The sequence below is a fragment of the Notolepis coatsorum genome (assembly GCF_963971535.1).
Source record: "Notolepis coatsorum genome assembly, chromosome: 2".
Classification (NCBI taxonomy): domain Eukaryota; kingdom Metazoa; phylum Chordata; class Actinopteri; order Aulopiformes; family Paralepididae; genus Notolepis; species Notolepis coatsorum.
In genome coordinates, this window is record NC_140166.1 from 35,595,849 (window position 1) to 35,616,376 (window position 20,528).

The 20,528-nt window shown below is 40.1% G+C and overlaps 1 protein-coding gene across 2 annotated transcripts in view; it reads right to left on the reverse strand.

Annotated features, from left to right (window-relative positions):
• Window positions 1-1,039: 1,039 nt before the first annotated feature.
• LOC311224026 (uncharacterized protein) overlaps window positions 1,040-20,528 on the reverse strand; it is a 34,642-nt gene continuing 15,153 nt past the window's right edge. The window contains exons 2-10 of one of the 2 annotated variants that reach the window (XM_084308829.1): window positions 18,522-18,724; window positions 17,879-17,983; window positions 17,636-17,731; window positions 17,435-17,545; window positions 17,031-17,151; window positions 16,801-16,902; window positions 12,449-12,495; window positions 9,068-9,298; window positions 1,040-4,024 (exon numbers count right to left, since the gene is read on the reverse strand). In XM_084308829.1, the coding sequence (XP_084164955.1) occupies window positions 12,479-12,495; window positions 16,801-16,902; window positions 17,031-17,151; window positions 17,435-17,545; window positions 17,636-17,731; window positions 17,879-17,983; window positions 18,522-18,724 (755 nt within the window). In that variant the 3' untranslated portion in view covers window positions 1,040-4,024; window positions 9,068-9,298; window positions 12,449-12,478. Of the gene's footprint in view, window positions 4,025-9,067; window positions 9,299-12,448; window positions 12,496-16,773; window positions 16,903-17,030; window positions 17,152-17,434; window positions 17,546-17,635; window positions 17,732-17,878; window positions 17,984-18,521; window positions 18,725-20,528 lie in introns of those variants that run through there. The other variant, XM_084308828.1, reaches the window with a different exon arrangement.

Below are 20,528 nucleotides of genomic sequence, written 5' to 3' on the forward strand. Positions count from 1 at the left end.
TTTAAGAATACATTATACTTTCCTTCCGTTTCTGTAACGAGCGAGCTGCTTTTATTGTACAAATACGATAATTATCATATACTGTATCTAGCAGTGGTGCATGACCCTGTACCGTCAAATGCAATTCAGATCCAACTTTCAGACTAGACTCTGCAGACCAAATTACTCCAGATCAGATCCAGCAATAGCATAGCAATCCTGTCGTTACAAATGTTGTCAAACATATTTTAGGTTAAATAAAAATAGAAGATTTATGCACTAGCCGCCTAAGGAATAGTGTGGAGGGAATGCATGCTAGACTGTCGTGGATGAGGGTGGACGAGAGACTAGCATGCAGTTTGATTAGGTTTTTAAAGAACATTTGTACCTTAGGTAAACCCACTCAATTGTATTCTATGCTTTTATCCACCAATGATAGACATGACCATAATACCAGACATGATTCAAGTAGTCGCTTTACCCTACCTCTGCCTAGAACCAATGCTCTCAAGAAAACGGCAATGTATATCTGTACACATATTAAACTAACAGAGAACAGAGACATCGTCACTACATCTGTACACAAACAAATTGAGAGAACAGACATCTTCACTACTTCTGTACACATAATAAACTAACAGAGAACAGAGACATCTTCACTACATCTGTACACATAAACTAACAGAACAGAGACATCGTCACTACATCTGTACACATAAACTAACAGAGAACAGAGACATCTTCACTACATCTGTACACATACTGTGCTAAACGAACTGAGAGGACAGACAGCTTCACTACATCTGTACACATACTAAACAAAATGGGAGAAAAGAGACATCTTCACTACATCTGTACACATACTAGGGATGTCCCGATCGCCTTTTTTTGCTTCCGATCCGATCCCGATCATATGATTTTAAATATCTATCGATCCGATCGTTTCCGATCCGATCTTTCACATTAGTAATCAATTTTGACGCATTTTTGTCAGAAACTGGCAGAGTGAGACAAGCCCATCTGTTGCCTATAATAGGGCGCGAGAGCGGAGGCTTTTGTTATTACATTCACCCTGAGAAATGTGCTTCTGCTTCATATGAGAAATATTAAAAGTTTCAATATATGTTTGCACATTAGTATACATTCAGTGTTCGACTTACGTAATGGTCCATTCTGGTCTGATAATCCTCAGTCACGTAACGTTATCCTCCAGTTGAAAAGTTAGTCTGAAAACTTCGCCTCCAGCCTGCTGCTTCATGAGTTTTTCCTCCACGCGGAATCTCCTCCTTGCAAACATTGCAACTGGCTTGACTCTCTATTTTAAAATGCTTAGTTCCAAACCTCTGACATTAAGTCTAGCTGCTCAAGTCAGTGGATATTAACCGTGTTTCGGGAGCGACGTGTTGTTGTTGTGATGTGGTCGCGACTCGCGTGTAGCGTGTAGCGTCTAAATTAAAGGGAATGTTTGTTGCAACGGTGAAAATTAAAGGGGAATGTGTTTGTTGTGGATAATTATTCTGCTCTGTGTGACAATAAATACATTAATGATGATATATTATATGTAATTTAAAACCAAAACTAAGGCCTCCGTATGAGTTTAAGACGTGGACATGGTCATGTTTGTTGAATAAAATTTTTCTTTTTTTGACTGCCGATTTTTATTATAATTTTTTCCCGATCCCCGATACTCTGAAAAGCACGTGATCGACGCCGATTCCGATCACGTGATCGGATCGGGACATCCCTAACACATACTGTACTAAACTAACTGAGAGGACAGAGACATCTTCACTACATCTGTACACATACTGCTTAGAATAAGTACATGGGGATCCTATTGAGTATACTGCTTAGGATAAGTACATGGGGGTCCTATTATGTGAACTACAAACTGTGTTTTGGGACCTGTTCTCTCTTCTTTTCAAGTTTACTCCCAGCTTAAACTGAACAAAATGCTTCCCCCCCCCAGTATGAGTTATCATGTGTCTCTTTAGATCTCCCACCTTACTGAACCCTTTCCCACAAACTGAACAACTAAATGGTTTATCTACTGTATGAGTTCTAGTGTGTATATTCAGATCTCCCTTCCTACTGAACACTTTCCCACAAACTGAACAAATAAATGGTTTCTCTCCTGTATGAGTCATCATGTGTGTCTTCAAATGTCCTTTCTGACAGAACCCTTTCCCACAAACTGAACAACTAAATGGTTTCTCTCCTGCATGAGTCATCATGTGTCTCTTCAGATCTCCCATCTTACTGAACACTTTCCCACAAACTGAACAACAAAATGGTTTATCTCCAGTATGAGTTATTGCGTGAATCTTCACATCTCCCTTCCGACAGAACACTTTCCCACAAACTGAACAACTAAATGGTTTCTCTCCTGTATGAGTCATCATGTGTATCTTCAAATGTTCCTTCGTATTGAACCCTTTCCCACAAACTGAACAAATTAATGGTTTCTCTCCTGTATGAGTTATCATGTGTGTCTCCAAATGTACTTTCCGACAGAACCCTTTCCCACAAACTGAACAACAAAATGGTCTCTCTCCTGTATGAGTTATCATGTGTCTCTTCAGATCTCCCTTCGTATTGAACCCTTTCCCACAAACTGAACAAATAAATGGTTTCTCTCCTGTATGAGTTATCATGTGTGTCTCCAAATGTACTTTCCGACAGAACCCTTTCCCACAAACTGAACAACAAAATGGTCTCTCTCCTGTATGAGTTATCATGTGTCTCTTCAGATCTCCCATCTTACTGAACCCTTTCCCACAAACTGAACAACTAAATGGTTTATCTCCTGTATGAGTTATCATGTGTGTCTTCAGATGTCCTTTCCTATTGAACCCTTTCCCACAAACTGAACAACTAAATGGTTTCTCTCCTGTATGAGTTAGCATGTGTATGTTCAAATGTCCCTTCGTATTGAACCCTTTCCCACAAACTGAACAACTAAATGGTTTCTCTCCTGTATGAGTTATCATGTGTGTCTTCAGATGTCCTTTCCTATTGAACCCTTTCCCACAAACTGAACAATTAAATGGTTTCTCTCCTGTATGAGTTAGCATGTGTGTCTTCAGATTTTCTTTCGGACAGAACCCTTTGCCACAAACTGAACCACTAAATGGTTTCTCTCCAATATGCTTATTTATGTGTATCTTCAGATCTCCCTTCTTTCTGAACCCAGGACTGCTGTGAGACAAACTTTGTATTTTCTGTGTCTTCTTTGGGTTCAGGGTCATCAAACCTGGTCCTCGACTCTCCTTCCATTCATCACCGTCATTGGTCTCAGTTTCAGAACTGTCATCATCACTGTCATAAGTCTCATTTCCCAAACAGTCTGAAGAGAGGGGCTGGCCATCTCTAGTTGGTTCTAAATCACCAGCTGGATCTAGGTTACTGGCTGGTTCTGATACTCCACAGTCCTCAGCATCAGGTTCTGTTTTCATCTGTTCAGTTGAAGTGCTGGGTAAATAGCATGCTTCTCCATTTCTCTCCATTTGGGTTTGAAGAGGCTGGTCATTCTTTTCACCATCTTCACATTTCACTGGGTCTACTGTGATCTTGGAGCGAGCAACTTCTTCCAGCCCTTGATGTAGTTCAACTTTAATCTGTAGGAGCTCTGGGTCCTGGGTTTGGCGGAGTTGTGAGGACAGAGTAATCTCACTATTGTTTTCATATTTCACAGGATGTAAGATCATCTTGCACATATCAGACTCCTCTAGATCTTGAAAGATTTCCTCCTTTTCCTCTTTAATCTGTAGGGGATCTGGGTCCTGGGTTTGGTTAAACCATGAGGACCGAGGTTTCTCTTCATCATGTTCACTCTTTACAGGGACTGGGGTGGGTGTCAACTTCATGATATCAGCCTCCTCCAGACCTTGTAGTTGCTCTCCCTCCTGACTGGTCCAGAGTTCCTCATGTTCCTTTTTAATCTGTAGGGGCTCTGGCTCCTCCTGGTCCAGACTGGGACCACTCCACTCCTGCTGCTCAGGGGGAACCTCCTCTTCACAGATAAACAGTTGTAAGGCAAGGGAGTCTAGAAAGAAAAATGTATGTTAAATGTATTTGTTGTAACCATTACTTTTGAAAGTAACAAACACTAAACTATTTCCAGGAAAGTAACATGTTGAACGAATAGGCCTATATAGTCTACTGCCATTATTTATTAGTTATACTTACTATGTACCACTGCTGCTAAAAAAGATTTGCACTAAGTTCTCTTTTACCTCCTATATTTATTTCAAGCCAGTTTATACTGTATATAATAGTCCTGTATAGTGTATGTACATTGTAGGGGTGGACGGTATGGTCTAAAATTTATATCACGGTATAATTTGAAGCATAGACGGTAACGGTATATATCACGGTATCATCGTTTTTGATAATTTTTTTTTTTTTTTTATATATATATATATTTTTTTTATAAAATATATATATTATATAATTAGACTTGTACTGGTATTATCTGCGAGACATCGCCACCACGCAACAAGCTCCACTGTCTGTGTGTACTCTAGTAGCCTCCAGCTACGGCCAGAATTCTCCGGAGCTGCACCTGGACCTATACTCGAGTAGCCTCGAGCAGAGCTACGGCCAGGATTCTCCGGCGCTGCACCTGGACCCTATTGTATTGGTATTATAACGTTAGCAAGCCCTCAGCTCGAATACGCATCGAATCAGTGTTATAAGACATTGATATCATGAGCTATCTGTAGCTACTGCATATATAACGTTAATACAACGCCTCAGTGAATTATTTAGTTCAATGGGACATTTCGTTTTGAACGGTGAACTAACTTGTGTTAACGTGAGCTAACAGGTAGCATACACGTCTCTAGTACTAGACTTTGTGGAGCGTTTGTTGATGTCAGGAGCTATCGGTAGCTGGCCGACTAGATACCGTTCGGTTAGACAATGCCCCATCATGTATTAAACTAAAAGTGAATAGTTGACTGGGTCATTTTGTAACGGTAGCTAAGCTAACGTTAGCTCAGGGAGACGCCGACAGCTCCCGTGTCCCGTCCCACTAGACTACTAGACCCGTGTTTACATGCGTGCGGTAGGGGCTGGCACGCCCACTGCGCGAAGCCTCCTAAATAACTTTTTCCAGTTCGCACATATCTATTATCTATGACTAATTCTATCTATTTTTAGGGGCAAATGCCAGTGAAATAGTCGCGCTGTGGTTACATGACGTCATTGCTATTTTAGAGCTGCACTACCGGTTACACGGTATACTCAAAATCCATACCGTAGAGCAAATTCATACCGTTTATACCGTATACCGTTTATACCGTCCACCCCTAGTACATTGTGTCCCATATGTTACTTATGTTTATAGTGTCCTATATGTTACTTTATGTTTATATTAGATATTTTTTTATATACACCATGGGAAGGGGGAAACGCAATTTCATTTCTCTGTATGATTGTCTTGACATTATGAGAAGAGACAATAAAGCTGACTTTGATATAGGGATGCACAGATCATATACACAATATCACTATCAGGGTGATACTAGCTAAATTTGATTTATCTGTATAGACTACAGTTGGTCAGATCTATTACAAAGTTGTCATAAAGCTTCCTCCTCCAATAACATCAGAGGAGAAGGAAAAGGTTCCCAGCTTTCCTCCAGAATGGATCTTGATGAGATTGGCCAAAGGTTTGACATTTCTATTACATAAGGCTATAAAGTAAGACATGTACATGAGTATCTCATCTTTTACAGACTATGCTTGTTATGTTTACAGTCTATGCATTGCTAGCTAGCCAGCAGTCTGAGCTGACCAAAGATTCTTCTTCTTAACTTTTTAAGTAAATGTGGAAAGTCTGTTTTTATCTCTGGTTCCATTCCCACACTGGCCTGTTGAGTAGAATCCTCAGTCTTCACACCTGGCTCCAATGCTCAGAACATGGCTTTCATTGACAATTTGAATCCGTTTTGGGAATGTTCCTCGCTTTTTAGAACTGACAAGAGTCCATCCAAACAGACTGGTAATGTGAGACTATTTTTGCTAACACAAGGCAATTATATTTGTGCTCACACAGGGAATATCATCAAATTCCTATGGACTCACAACAGCCACCTGTTGTGGCAGGAGACGAGAGTCTGTGTTCTAAAACGAAGAAATGTTGAACTCAGCTGAAATTCTAGACCCTCTTTTAAGTCTGCTATTCTAAAAAAAAATGTGTCCTTGTTTGAGCTGATACTATTTTCTGAAAGCCACTTCATTGGCTTAGTGATAATATATAAGACTCTGTTCTGGGCAGAATGTATTGGCGTCTCCACGCTACTGTATATTCTGCCCGTTGCAATGTATTATTTTTCCATCCTGTTTGTTGCTTTACTTGTTCACTTTTGAATAAACCTCTGAAAGATTAATTCTACTTTTTATTATATAAGATTATCAGATAAACGCAACAGTTTATGGATCATCTGAAGATTCTGGTCTCTCAGATGAATTCTGATATTTTAGTTTTAACTGAATCACGTGACATCAGCTCCATTGATAAACTAGCAGAGTTACTCTCCCATTATTCAGACGTTGAGATGATTCCCAGCTGGTTACTGAACCCACCAGGCCAAACCTGAAAAACATGGCTAGATCCACCTCAATTGATTTGATTTTCTCAAATAGATGTATAATAATTCAGCTTGTAGAGTATTTGAGTTGGGAATCAGTGATCACTGCCCCACAGCATGTATCAAAAACTCCTGACTACAGAAACAGAATCTCACACTAGTTCCAAAAGACACCCCTGATGTTGAATTGTCTTCATAAAAAAAGAAAGATTATATATATTATATTAATATATAGGTGTGTACAGATGTGGAAATGATGCAGGGGTTGGAGGGTCAGGAGTGAGGGTATTGAACAGGTGGGTTTTGAGGTGAGGTGGGCTTTTCTCTCTCAGTCATCAATACACATGCTCCTTTTAAATAAATTAGGATAAAAGATAGATTAACCCTGTGGTTCTCACCTGAACTATGTGATTTATTTAGAGAAAGGAACACACAGACACTCTGGAGACCCTTCCCATCTGTCGTTATTTAGGCAATTTAGTGCATCGGAGGTAATGAATGCCAAATCAAACTAATATTTGAATTGTATCACCAGCTCCTATTTAGATCCCTCAAATGTTTTGAAGGCGTGAATTCAAACAAGAGCAATCTTACTACTTCTTTATGTCGAATTTAATTGTCTAATATCTGAGCAGAAAGAGATTTGTCTGACCTCTTAACAGGTGGGCAGAAAAGTGGCCATTTCTTTACTTGAACTTGAGGACTGCATAATCTTTTTGCAAAGCTTAGTTTTATACTTTATACTTGTAGCACATGCATGAGCCTGGTCTCGTTTGAAAGATAACATTCTGACGTTACTAATGCAAAAAAGGATAATCACTTTTCGTGCTAATGAAATAGGTTTGAACTTGAGTTGAACTTGAACTTGTGTACTCACAGTTCCAAAATCCTCTGTGGCCATCCACCTTTGTGCGTTCTGAAGATTGAGTCACAACAAATTTTCGCTCGTCAACTTTCATTGTCTCACAGTTGACCTTGCAGCCCTTCTCTCCCTGTGTTGTTTTTGAAGTATTACAGACCATTAATGCCAGGAAATCAACTGGAGAGGTTAAGCTAGACTTTTTTTCTCCTCGGGTTAGCTGCTCCAGTAATTACAGAACTAACATATATTTCATTTTTCATCATGTATAGTTCCTAGTATCTGGAAAATAGCTCACGTTGTTCCATTACATAAAGGTGGAGATAGAAGTAATCTTAATACAGGGATTAAAGAACTTTTTTTCAGGCCAAGTCATATTCTTATTTTAACCTCCACTGTATTTTTTTTTAATAAAGTTAGCGTTTTAAGGGTGCCTACTTGTTTCGGTTTCGTCGATAATCCAATGTACAGTTGCCTCCCCCCCCCCCCCCCCCCCACACCCGCCCTATGCTTGACTATTATTTTAGGCATGGCAACAAATAAAATAATAGTAATAAAATGAATAAATAAAATATTAAATAAATAAATAGGCTACACGTCTCTTTTTGTGTTACAAATTGTGCTCACCGATATGAACATAGGCCTCTTTACTTACTTATGGTACTTTATGGTATTCCACCATGCCATGTGTGTTTTTATTTTATAATGCTCATGAGTCATGATTATTGCTGAAGTCTGAGTCATACAATACTCACTGGCTTTCATAACCTAACAGACTAACTTGTCTTGCTCAAGACTTGTTTATGAGTTTTAATAAGAGAGCACTGTATCTCTCTCAACCAAATCAATGCATGGTAGACAGCAACAGAACAATTTTGATTGACAGTCGATTCTGCCAATTACGTCACACCGCTTGCACCCGCCTCTGCTGTTCTTACCACCAATCGGCAAGCGCTTATTCGTTTTTTACTTCCGGGAAGTCCGCCATTGATTTACACGAGAGAATCAATAACAAACGTACCAGAGCTAATAACAGGAGTACCAAACGAGGCATGATGATTTTACTGCAACGAATGTTATAATAAAAGCTTTTCTATACATTTGTCTGATTGAAAACTTTATTAACAGATTGCAGAATGGGTACAATTCAGTACGGGCTCTCTGAGCAAAGGAAGGAACTGAGCTATCAATGACCAACAACAATGCTATATGGTCGGGTAAATACGCTGATGTTATTGAACGTGTAACAATAACGTTAATGCCACAAAACGAATGCCTTTGTTAATCATAAGTAACTTTGATGCAGTAGCATGTGTGTGTGTGGGGGCGGGGTTGTGCAGGTCCATTGACTGAAACTTTTTTCTACTATTAGCGTAATCCTGTCTCTCTGCGTGGCCGCGGTAGGGAAAAAAATCCCTTTTTCATGATATTTGACGCCTGATTGGCTCAATTTAGTTTCAATCTGTATGCATCTACAAATCATATTATACCAGGTAGCCAATTGACGGGAAATCCGTCAGACTCCGAATCAAATGGACGGAACTCCGAATCAAATGGACGGAATTCCGTCTCAAGACGGAACGCTTTAATGCCTGGTTAATATTATGTATTATAATAAATGTGATATTCTCACCAGTATCAGTTTCTGGAGACAGAAGTGCCCTCAGTGGAGACGTTTCTTCCTCATGCTGTTGCTGGAAGTTTGATCCCACAGCCCCATTAGACCCTCCATCAGTCCCCTCCTCCTCTTCTTCATGGGTATCTCTCTCAGACAGCTTGTTTTCTTCCTGCCACGTCTTTCTCTCTTCCTTTTCTCTTCGTCTTTGCAATGATCCCTCAGACTTTTGATAGTTCTCCACAAGGACTGAGGGACATAGAAGAAATGTGATCACTTATCATTAGACACCAGAAACACACATCCATATATTAAAAAGACCAGCTTACAGTATTGATATATACCATAATATCTGATTCTGTTTAACCTCTTAAAGACTACATACACAAAAAAGTGTCTGGACATGCTTTTGTATATTTGTTAATTCTGAGTTAATTCTTGCATCTAGTGTTTTATATCATGATTTTACCCTTTCTTTCTGACCAGGTTTCCGCGTTGCCAGGTACCCAGGTGGGGTATCTCCCGGGCCTTTCTGTGTGGAGTTTGCATGTTCTCCCCGTGCTCGCAAGGGTTTCCCCTCCCGATAAGATAAACCCAATGGAAAAACATGCACAACAGATCGCTAACGCTGTTGCGTCCCTGACGAAGACGGACAGGAACACTTGGATTGGTCCCCGGGGCACGGCCCCACGCCGCAGCCTTTATCTGCTCCCGGCTGCCCTTGGTGGGAAGGACGATGGGATGGGTCAAGCGCAGAGACTCAATTTCATCGGCGACCCAAAAAAACTGCATGTCACTGCATGATAAATAAAGACTTCTTCAAAAAGTCCAGAGCCCTCATGTATCAACCTGACTTACGCACAGATATGTGCTTAAGCCGTGCGTACGACCATTCCTAAGCAAAGTGTGGGATTTATCTATTTGAACTTGTGCTTGACTTTGCGCGTATATTTAAGCACAAGTCGGACCATGCGTAGGTGGCGCCGGTGGTAGTATATTTTCACAACGCGGAAATAAGCATTGACTGTGCTCTGCGTAACTCAACGTTATTATTTTGCGCATATATTGCAGAAATACGGGAACGTTTTGATTATATTTGAAAGGCTTTGCCATTGTTAAACGTAATAAGTGGAACCCCGAAGCTGTAAGCAGAATACAAGTCATATGAACACCCACGATATAAAAACGCATTGCAATTAGAACAGACAGAGGTTATTTGTTGAGTGTATGTGTATACAAAACCCTTGCAATAAATGTGTCTTATGAATGAAAAGCATACATGCTCTGGACACAGAGCATATATCGTGTGGGTGATATTACAGAATTTCACTTATTTAGTTTTACAATGTCAAAGCCTAAATCAAAACGTTCCCGTATTTCTGCAATCTATGCGCAAAATAATAACGAGTTGAGTTCTAACAAAGAACGTATTACATGCTGGTAGGCTGATAGAGTAAACTATGATATGAATATGATATGATCATATAAATACTGGTCCGTCCGCGAGGATATCGAGGACTCGGATAGCCATTAAGCCATTTGAGAATATAGGCGGCCTATAGCCTATACATATTATTTAATGTTTTCATAAGCGTAAAGATACAACAGCTAGATTAATGATCAAGTTAGTTTACTGTATGCAGGCTTCGCAGGGCTGTGTGTTATATATGCGCAAGTTACTGTTGCATAATGTAGGCTGGCTGCTATTATATGTAATTCATAGGCTACCTAATACCAACAACAAAATGGATTGTATCATATGCCTCTACACACATTATATTATACACATCATATTATATCTTGGTTCGGCAGCGCCTCTGTGAACAATCTCTCAGAGTTTGCTCCATCAATAAATGTGCATTTTGGCTGATAATGTGCCGGTGGCCGGAGTCTCATTCAGGCCTAATTGTATTTAATTCAATTGTAATGTTATTACTGGGGTATCTAAAACATCACAATGTAGATCAGGGTTATCCACTGAAGCCATAATGACTCTGATCAGAACCACGGGCTCATGACGAGCGCACACAATAGGCATTGTAGAGCGCAGAGTTGGCGTGCTGAAATTGATTTAATTTCAGTCATTACAGTGCTTAATGTCGGGTCATCTCTTGTCATTTATTTCTGTCAATGTGCTGGTTCTGTAGCAGGACTGGGTCAGTCAACATCCTTGGCTCCCGGCGCACCGAAGATTATACGTTCAAGTTCGGTTGGACCTCGGTGATCAATCTCGCTCTCAGTGGAGTCTCTCAGAGTTCGCTTGGGTTAGTCCACTTTTCCACATTTCATGGGGGTGGTCCATTACCGTATATGGTTAATCGGGGCGGTTCTGGTATGCAAATACGTGAAAGTGTGCACGAGCCTCGGCGTAGGACCAAGGTGATATTTATCATGACAGGTGTGCGTAGGACCTGTGTACGCACGTGTGATGAATCCCGTTTTTTTTTATTCTAAAATCTGTGCTTAAGTATGGAAATAGAACATTTTCTACGTCACGTTGATGAATGAGGGCCCAGATTATTATTATTATATTAACTGCATGGTTTTGGCCCAAAACTGACTGGGGACTAGTACAAATTGGACATTGCAGTAAAAGTGAGAGGCTTGCGGTTCCAAAGAATCACATTTATTTCAATATATCTTGAAGTGAGAAGTCAAGTGCAATGGTCCCCCCATGGCCACGCCCATTAGTTCACTGTCAAAATGTTGCATAACTTATTCAGCCTATTTTCCACTAAGCTAGCATGACAGTTGATATCTACAAATTTACATTTAAAAATTCATCGCCATCTATAGTTTCTATAGTAACAGAATAATGTAACATAATATCACAAAAGAACTAGAGCTGTCAATATATAATAATATATAAAAAATGTTTTAATTAGTTTGAAAATGCGATACAAATTAAAGATAAGTCAAGATAGACTGCGCTCACAAAATATAACACTGGGTGCTGAAATCCCGTGGAGTATAATAGAAAAAGAAAGCAATACGCTTGGACCAGCACTCACAGATTTTGGTTATTTAATAGCAGCCTGAAACAAACATGTTTCGGAACAATTTATGTTCCTTCCTCAGTGTTGATGGCAGGGCTCGAAACTAACGATGTCCCGTCGTCCCGGGGACGATCAAATATTGATTTGGGACGAACAGAAATCTTTGCTGGGACGCAACAGGGAACAAGAGGATTTTTTTTTTCACGGGAAATGTCAATTGGCCGACTGTCAATTGGCCGACTGTCAGTGCGCGCATATATTGCTGTCAAATGGTGAATGTCTCGTATGTCTCGTGCTGACTAAGTTCACTGAAGTCTAAACGTAGCGTGATTTGCCAAATCCAATGACTATCTCCGCCTCCCAACGCAGCGATACACTAATCCAGCATCAAGTTCCTACCCACCTCTCCTCAGCCAGTCGCGCTGCAGCAGCGTCACACCCCAAATGAATCTTGCATCGAAAAAGAAAAACGTGTTAACAGGTGAGGGAAATCTCTCTTACCTAGGCTTTCTCCACTGGTATTTAACCCTGGTTGACACAGTGAATAACAGCTGGTAATTGACAGTCGCACGGCACGAGACCACTGTACAAGAACCGCGGAAAGATCAGAATGTTATAAAAAAAAAAAAAAAAAAAAACGTGCGCTATACTGTGGCATCCTCTCAGTGACGAGAGCACCGCAAACATGCTGCGCTATTTGAAGAGGATAAACACAGACCCAAAATGACCAACAGGGAACTGCATCCAGCAATACTACCCCCGAGTCTAAGGTGAGGACACATTTAAATCACAGAAGTGTAATGTTAGTCTATTGGAACTGTATACAGTTATCGACGCGTTCTAGTTATAGCTGCTTATTGCTAGCTAACGTTACTGACTAACGTATCAGACTGCCACTGATTAATCCATAGTTCACACTATTTTATTCTTATTTTTAATATTATTATATTGTTATTCCTATTTTAGTCCTATTGACCTAAATGTTTATTGTTGTTCAATGTGAGCGATACATAGTCTGCTCTGTAGTGCAGAATTTCCCTCGGGATTATTAAAGGATTTCTATTCGATTCTATACTAACACGTAACACATTGCGAGTTAATTGGCATAACGTTACATTTATCTAAACGAACGCGGAGAAATAGACGACAGGCTATAGGCAAACTTCACTTCAGCTACACAATGAATCCATATTCAGTGAGGAGGGCCCGCTGGAATTTAGCAGCAATGATCAATATCGACCAGGAGGACAGCGCGATCTAAGGGACATGTTTCATTACTAGTCAAGTGTCATTACTTTAGTTATCAAATGTGGAATCTCTGGACGCAATGACATTATGTAGTTTTAAAGCTAAACTACGTTTTTCTTTCTTGTTAGAAGAGGGATAACTTATTCAGTTAGATTTGATTTGATCTTTATTTATCTCTAACATTTTCAACCATAAACACACATTTGTAATAACAAAAAAAACTAAAACGAAATAAAATACATTTAAATATATTTTCCTATGGAAGGAATAATCAACATGGCTCCAATTGGTTGACTATAACAGCACCGTGACCAAATATCCCTATACTAGCACCTTGTTAAACACTTTTTTTTTATATTTATTTTTAAATCATAATTATTCTTGTGAAATCTTTCCACCATGGGAGCCTTTTGACTAAATCAATTTATTCTCCCCTTCTCTGAATGGTGTTTCTTATGGCAATAACAACTATAGACGACAAAACCAAAGTAAAGAAACTACATTTGATTTTTGGGACGGTTACATTCACTTTGGGACGGTTAAAATTGTATTTCGGGACGGTTCTGGGACGGTGGTGAAAAAAGCCCTGGTTGATGGCTAGCAAATGTTCTCACCGACAATAATGTTTATATACCAAGCAAAGCAGGAAGTGACATCATCCACAGGTGGTTGCTATAAGGTCGAATTTGACCCAGGAAGTACTTTGATGCCAAGAGTCCTTTCATAAGTCGAAATTACCACAATATAGAAATAATAAATGTAGATATAAAATATATAAACCTAAAATTGTTGTTATACTAGAAACAAAAAACAAAAATAAGATCTAGTATGTGTGGCTAGGTAGATACACTCTAATGCCTTATTCATTTTAAATATAAAATATAAAAAATAAATAAAAAAGAAGAAACCCTTGGGTAAATAAGTCCGCCCTTTGGCGTAAATTCAAACTCTTTTTTTGAGCCTCATAATAAAGAGGAAAAAACTACACCTGTTCGGTGTGTCTAAGGTTATCTTACGAATGGCTCTTTAAAATAGATCTATAGTCTAATCATTAATACTCCCTTGTATACTTAGATACTTGTTGCTTAAATAACTAGATGCCCTTATTTGTTGGGCTAAATGGATCTTACTCATATTTACTGAACCAGGCTCACCCTCCATACATCATTCTAAAGATACTAAAACATGAACTAATAATCGGCCTTAATGGGAAAGGTATTTAAAGGAAGCAGGTCAAAACGTTCTCTTCATTCATCCCTCTTGGTTCTATACAGTTAACACTTTGAGCGCCACGCCTGGTTTTCTGTTTTACCGGCTGAATGCCACCATCGGCGCCAATGTTAACGTTAATATCGCCTAATCTATGTTTTAAATTATGGCTATGTGTCTAATCTGCCCATCGCATTATCAAAGACTATTTTCCAGTCAGTGCTGTCAAGGCAGATTGTTTTTTTATCGCGTCGTTTCCGTTTCAGAGCAGTTAGAAAAGCCCCCGTTTTGATATAAAAAACAGCTCATTCTGGAGCATTCTATGAAAATAGTCTTTTAGTGGAATATTCCACAACGTTGATATTCGTCGGCCTTTTTATGAATCGTTTTCAAATAAACGCTAGATGATCAATATTATACGTGCACGCAAGCACATTACGGCCGCGCACGGATAATCGCTCCGTTGATTTCCGTTGATGTCAGCGAAAGAAGACATTTCACAAAACAGCTTATAACTTCATCAAACTTACTCTGATTATCCTAACACTGATAACATAGAGTCCTTACCTGACATCAGATGGTATCCAACTGGTATATTCCAATTCCTGATCACCATTCAAAAAAATCGATACGTGTATGGATCCAACGCGATACTGTAGAGGACCATGATCAGCGGGGATCTGAGGTTCCAGAATGAACTGTGGTAACCCCGGCTGGATCAGTGAACTGGAAAATGTGGAGTACCGGATTTTTTTCCCCATTCATTTTCATTGAGTCCATTCCAAAATCACTTATGTCATCTGGGAGACGACAGGGGGCGCTTTTTTCCACAGTGATCGCCGGCGCCGCTCGGCTATACTCGGGTAGGCTCGGGTGATGCAATAATTTTTCAGATCGCTAAAATTAAATTCCGAGAAATCTCGTGAGTGGCTAGCAACCACCTATAAAAAAACCAGATAAATCTTGTGAGTGGCACTCAAAGTGTTAACACTTTCACTGCCACTCACGAGATATCTCGGGTTTTTATTTTTTTTAGCGATCTGAAATCATATTGCATCACGCGAGCCTACCCTAGTATACCCGAGCGCCGCCGGCGATCAGATGTGGAAAAAAGCGCCCCCTATCGTCTCTCAGATGACATAAGGGATTTTGGAATGGACTCAATGAAAATGGATGGGGGAAAAAATCCTGTACTCCACATTTTCCAGTCCACTGATGCAGCCGGGGTTATCACAGTTCATTCTGGAGCCTCTGAGACTTGCGGAATCATGTACTGCACTGTACACACGTTGGATCCATACACTTATCGATTTTTTCGAATGGTGATCAGGAATTGGAATATACCAGTTGGATACCATCTGATGTCAGGTAAGGAATCTATGTTATCAGTGTTAGGATAATCAGACTAATTTTGATGAAGATATAGGCTGTTTTGTGAAATGGGCTCTTTTGGTTTCACTGTAAAAGTCCAAGAGGAAATGAACACGGCGATTATCCGTGCGCGGCTCGAATGTGCTTGCGTGCACGTATAATATTGATCATCTAGCGTTTATTTGAAAACGATTCATAAATAGGCCGACAAATATCAACGTTCTGGAATATTCCAGTAAAAGACGATTATCATAGAATGGTCTAGAATGAACTGTTTTTACCTCAAAACGAGTGCTTTTCAAAATGCTCTCAAACGGAAATGAAGCGATAAAAAACCAATCTGCCTTGACAGCACTGACTGGAAAAGGATTCTTTGATACTGTAAGCGACGGGCAGATTAGACACATAGCCATAATTTAAAACATAGATTAGGCGATATTAAGCGTAACATTGGCGCCGATGGTGGCATTGAAGCGCTACCTCTGGCGCCACCTCGTGGCACTCGAGTGTTAATGTCTTATTTCATTATACATAGTTTTCAAACTGACTTTTGGATTGAACCAAGTTGAAGAAATTATGCAGTGATGAATGTCCTTTCCCAGCAAAGTAACAAGTAAACAGGTCCAGCTATGATATGCTTGCTACTTATGTTTGGTAGCAGTCATGTTAACAGAGATTGTCTGAAGGAGATGTCTGCCAACAAAGATAGTGTTACATCAGAGAACAAATTACAGATAAGTACGTATCATTACTTCTGCTAACAATTCTTTCATGATTTATTTGATGACCACATCCCCTACAGGTAGCCTACTATGATTCTTTTTTATTAATGTTAAAAAGTATAGTTTGTATAGTTTGACAGAGCTTAAGAAAAGAAGATTTGATCTCTTGATACAATGACTACAATCTAACCATATAATAGGCTACCTCTTGTATTCTCCATAGTGTGTTCATCTTGATCTTTACACATCTCTGAAGTCAGTTTAGATGCAAGTGTTGACAGGATGGTGTCTGACTGGAAGAACTGATCTGATGAACAGAAAGATGTGGTGTTAGTGACACAATTCTGTTGAACTAATAGTACTAGTGTTGCTTCTGAATGAAAGACCGTAAAGAATAATTGAACAGGAAAACATAAATGAGAAAAAGGTTCTTACTTTTTGTCATCTTTGTATGCTGTCTGTGATGCTGCAGAAGCATCTTCAGATCTCCAGGGTCCGAGACAAACTGCTGACCTTCATCTGAGTCCAGGAGAACGGTGGAGGAACTGGACGCTATCTGAAAAAGATGGAATGATGTCATCACGGACTTAATCCTCTATTCTGTGTGGGACATAATTTAAGGAAGGGAACACCTCAATACAACAGACATCTAATTTAGTAGAGTCTTAGGTGAATATAGAGGTGTGTCAACTCAACAAATTGAAAATAGTAAGAGAGCCGCTAGCTACATCAAATATTTAGGGTATTTTATTGGAAGACCACAAAGATGGCCTTCCAGACATACTTTATCAACTAGTGGAATGCACCTGACATGGTCTTTGGTTCCTGCATAACATTACCTGTGAAAAACTTGGCACTGGCAGGAACTCCTCCAGTCTGGAGAGGAACTCCCACACCAGGCTTTGTAATGTTGTGTCAAAACAGGTGCCATACTGGACTGGGAATACATCCTTCATACAAAAAGAAAAAACATTAGTTTGTGTTCCGCTTTGCAATAAATCAAGTAAAAGGTTTGTGGGAATAATGTTGCAGCAACAAACCTTGAAAAAGTCTTTCCTTCCAGATGGATTATCAAGCAAAGTTTGGACGAGCTCTACAAATGCTTGCTTTGAAATCTCCACCCTTTCTTCTAAGTCCTGTCATGAAACAAACACCTCATTACATGAACACCAATATTTTATTTTGAATGGTCCCTAAAGAAAAAACTAAGTTAATATTGATCGACAGAATGTATGAATGGCAGCAAGGCAGACGGACGCTGTAATCTACAGATGTTAAACTACCTCTTCTTGCATGCAGTTTGTTGTCCACTGGCGGAAAGTGTTTATGTTGTCCTGGATGGCCTGAGGGTCAAATGTCTCCACTCTCTGCAACAACTCCAGGGTGAGCTGAGGAACACAAACCATTAGATGTTTGTTAGGGATGCACCAACATCAATACTGATAATCAGATATCGGACCAATTCCAGGCAAAAATAATAAAAAAAAAAAAAGTGTTCAATACTGAGATCTATACTCTGATATGGAGATCAGATCAATAACCCAGAGTGTAGCTTCCTGACTTTGTTTTGTAGAATAGAGACGTGTGGTCTGCCAACACTACCCTGGTCCTGACCAACACTACCCTGGGCCTGACCAACACTACCCTGGGCCTGACCAACACTACCCTGGTCCTGACCCGAGACTACCCTGGCCCTGACCAACACTACCCTGGGCCTGACCAACACTACCCTGGTACTGACCAACACTACCCTGGTCCTGACCCGAGACTACCCTAGTAGTGAGACTAACATAGTAGTTGTTAAAAATGTAGAAACCTTTCCCCCAATGGAAGTTGTCTGGTGAAGAAAACATCAACGCATCTCTTTAACCTTGTAGGTCTAAACGTTCCCTCTGTTGTCTTACCCCGTTCCCTCTGTTGTCTTACCCGTGCTCTCAGTCCCAGGATGAGCTGAGCTCTCTGCCTGAAACTCAGAAGCTCTGGAACCATCTGTGTCACCAAACTGATGAACTCTGCCAGTTTTCCATACTGGTCTACACAGCACTGCTGGGCCACCTGCCACATATATGCAGACATCAGGCGTACCGGTGCAACCAGGAGACGCATGGACGACAGCGGGAGATTAAGACCTGCAAATAAACACAGACTGCAGTCAAACTCAATCCAAAGACAAATGATCAAACTGGGATAGTAGACTGTGGATCAGTCTCGACCCATTAACGAGGATGAGATTTGTAGCTAAGTGAAGTCCCACCATATGCTGAGTGTATACTTGATTCTGATTGGCTGGAGGGGTGGTGGTTGAATTCAGATACATTCAGGGCTTTGATGTAGTAGTATGTCCACTGTTCTAACTTAAAGGGATAGTCCACATTTTTTAAAAGCCCATCTGATTTGTCTCAAACTAGGGAGTGTTTTCAGTCCACCCAAAAACCACTTACACCACTGTTTTGGTTTTTAGAAACTGGTAACAGAAAATATTGTGAATGCATTCTTTTTGTTTTAATAAAAGTTATATTGTGACATGCTATTTGACCATATTGCCCCTATTAAAAACGTACGAAATATATTCTCAGAGGGAACTGGGACATATCCTATAGAAAATTGGGTTGTGGCCTTTTTGATTTCGGGGTCCTTAACTCATTGGACGGCAATCACGATGATAGTCGGGTTAACTCGCTGACGCTTGAGCGCCAATCACGACGATAGTCGGGTTTTAATAGTTATTTCTTTTATTAGCGATATCCATTCATTTTCATCCATCCAACCTGATGTTATCGTTGGGAATGGGTCTGAGCTCGCAAAAGGGCAAATACCGCCGCCTATCGACTCCCGGATGGTATTGCACATCATTGGATTGGATTGGCTGGGGATGTGCATCAAGAAAAAAAGTCCGGTCCAGGTTGTGCTTCTCGGGCATGCAGTATCGTTGTACCACGTTGACTGGGGGGACTGGGAGCAGCATGGATTATGTGTTTTGGACTATAACGTTGGATCAATGGACGTGATCGATATTTGGAATGGGGATCAGGAATTGGATTAATCTTTTTGCAGAAGATCTGATGTGAGGTAAGGACTCGATGTTACCAGTCTTGGGTTAATAAGATGTTTTTTTCACAATCACAACGTGTCTGTGTGTGTGTGTGCGTGCCGTTGGCGCTGAGCAAGGCACGGATAAGCGATTTTTCAGCCTGCTTTTGTATCCTGCATATGGACACATATACTATCGATAATCTAGCGTTTATTTGAAAACAATTCATAAATCAGCTGAAAAATTACAACGTATTCCACTAAAGGGCTATTATCGCGTCTTTCTCTGGAATTACTAGAAATCTCCAAAACTATACTCGGATTCAAAACGATATAAAACGGAAATGTACCGATGAAAAAACAATCCTTTTCGTACATGTTGACTGCAAGCAAGTCATTGATAAGCGACGGGTGTATTAGACCCATAGCCATAATTTAAGATATATTTTAAGCACTCGCAAATTTCCCCATCCTCCCATTGATTGAAGCACTGGCGTGCTAGCCCTAATTTGGTCATATGGGCGTGGCGGTCAATGAGTTAAAGGGGAACTACATCCAATTTCATAATTCATACATGTTATTCCTCTGGTGGTCTAAGACAATACACAAATATTAGTGAAAATTAGCAACTCACTCTCAGAAACTAGTGTTAAAACTCAAACTTGTGATGTCATCAAGTATACAGTCTGAAGCTGCTCCATAGACGATGCATTGGGAAATATTGTATACTGTAGACGTCAATGAGAGACACCCTGGGGAATATTCTGAGTTCATACAGTAAGTACATTTTCTGTTTCAGAACTGAGAACACTACTACAGATTTTGTGGGTCCACAAAAGCAATCTCCCATTCATTGTCAACAGAGCAGCTCCAGACTTTATGACATGATGACATCACACCTTT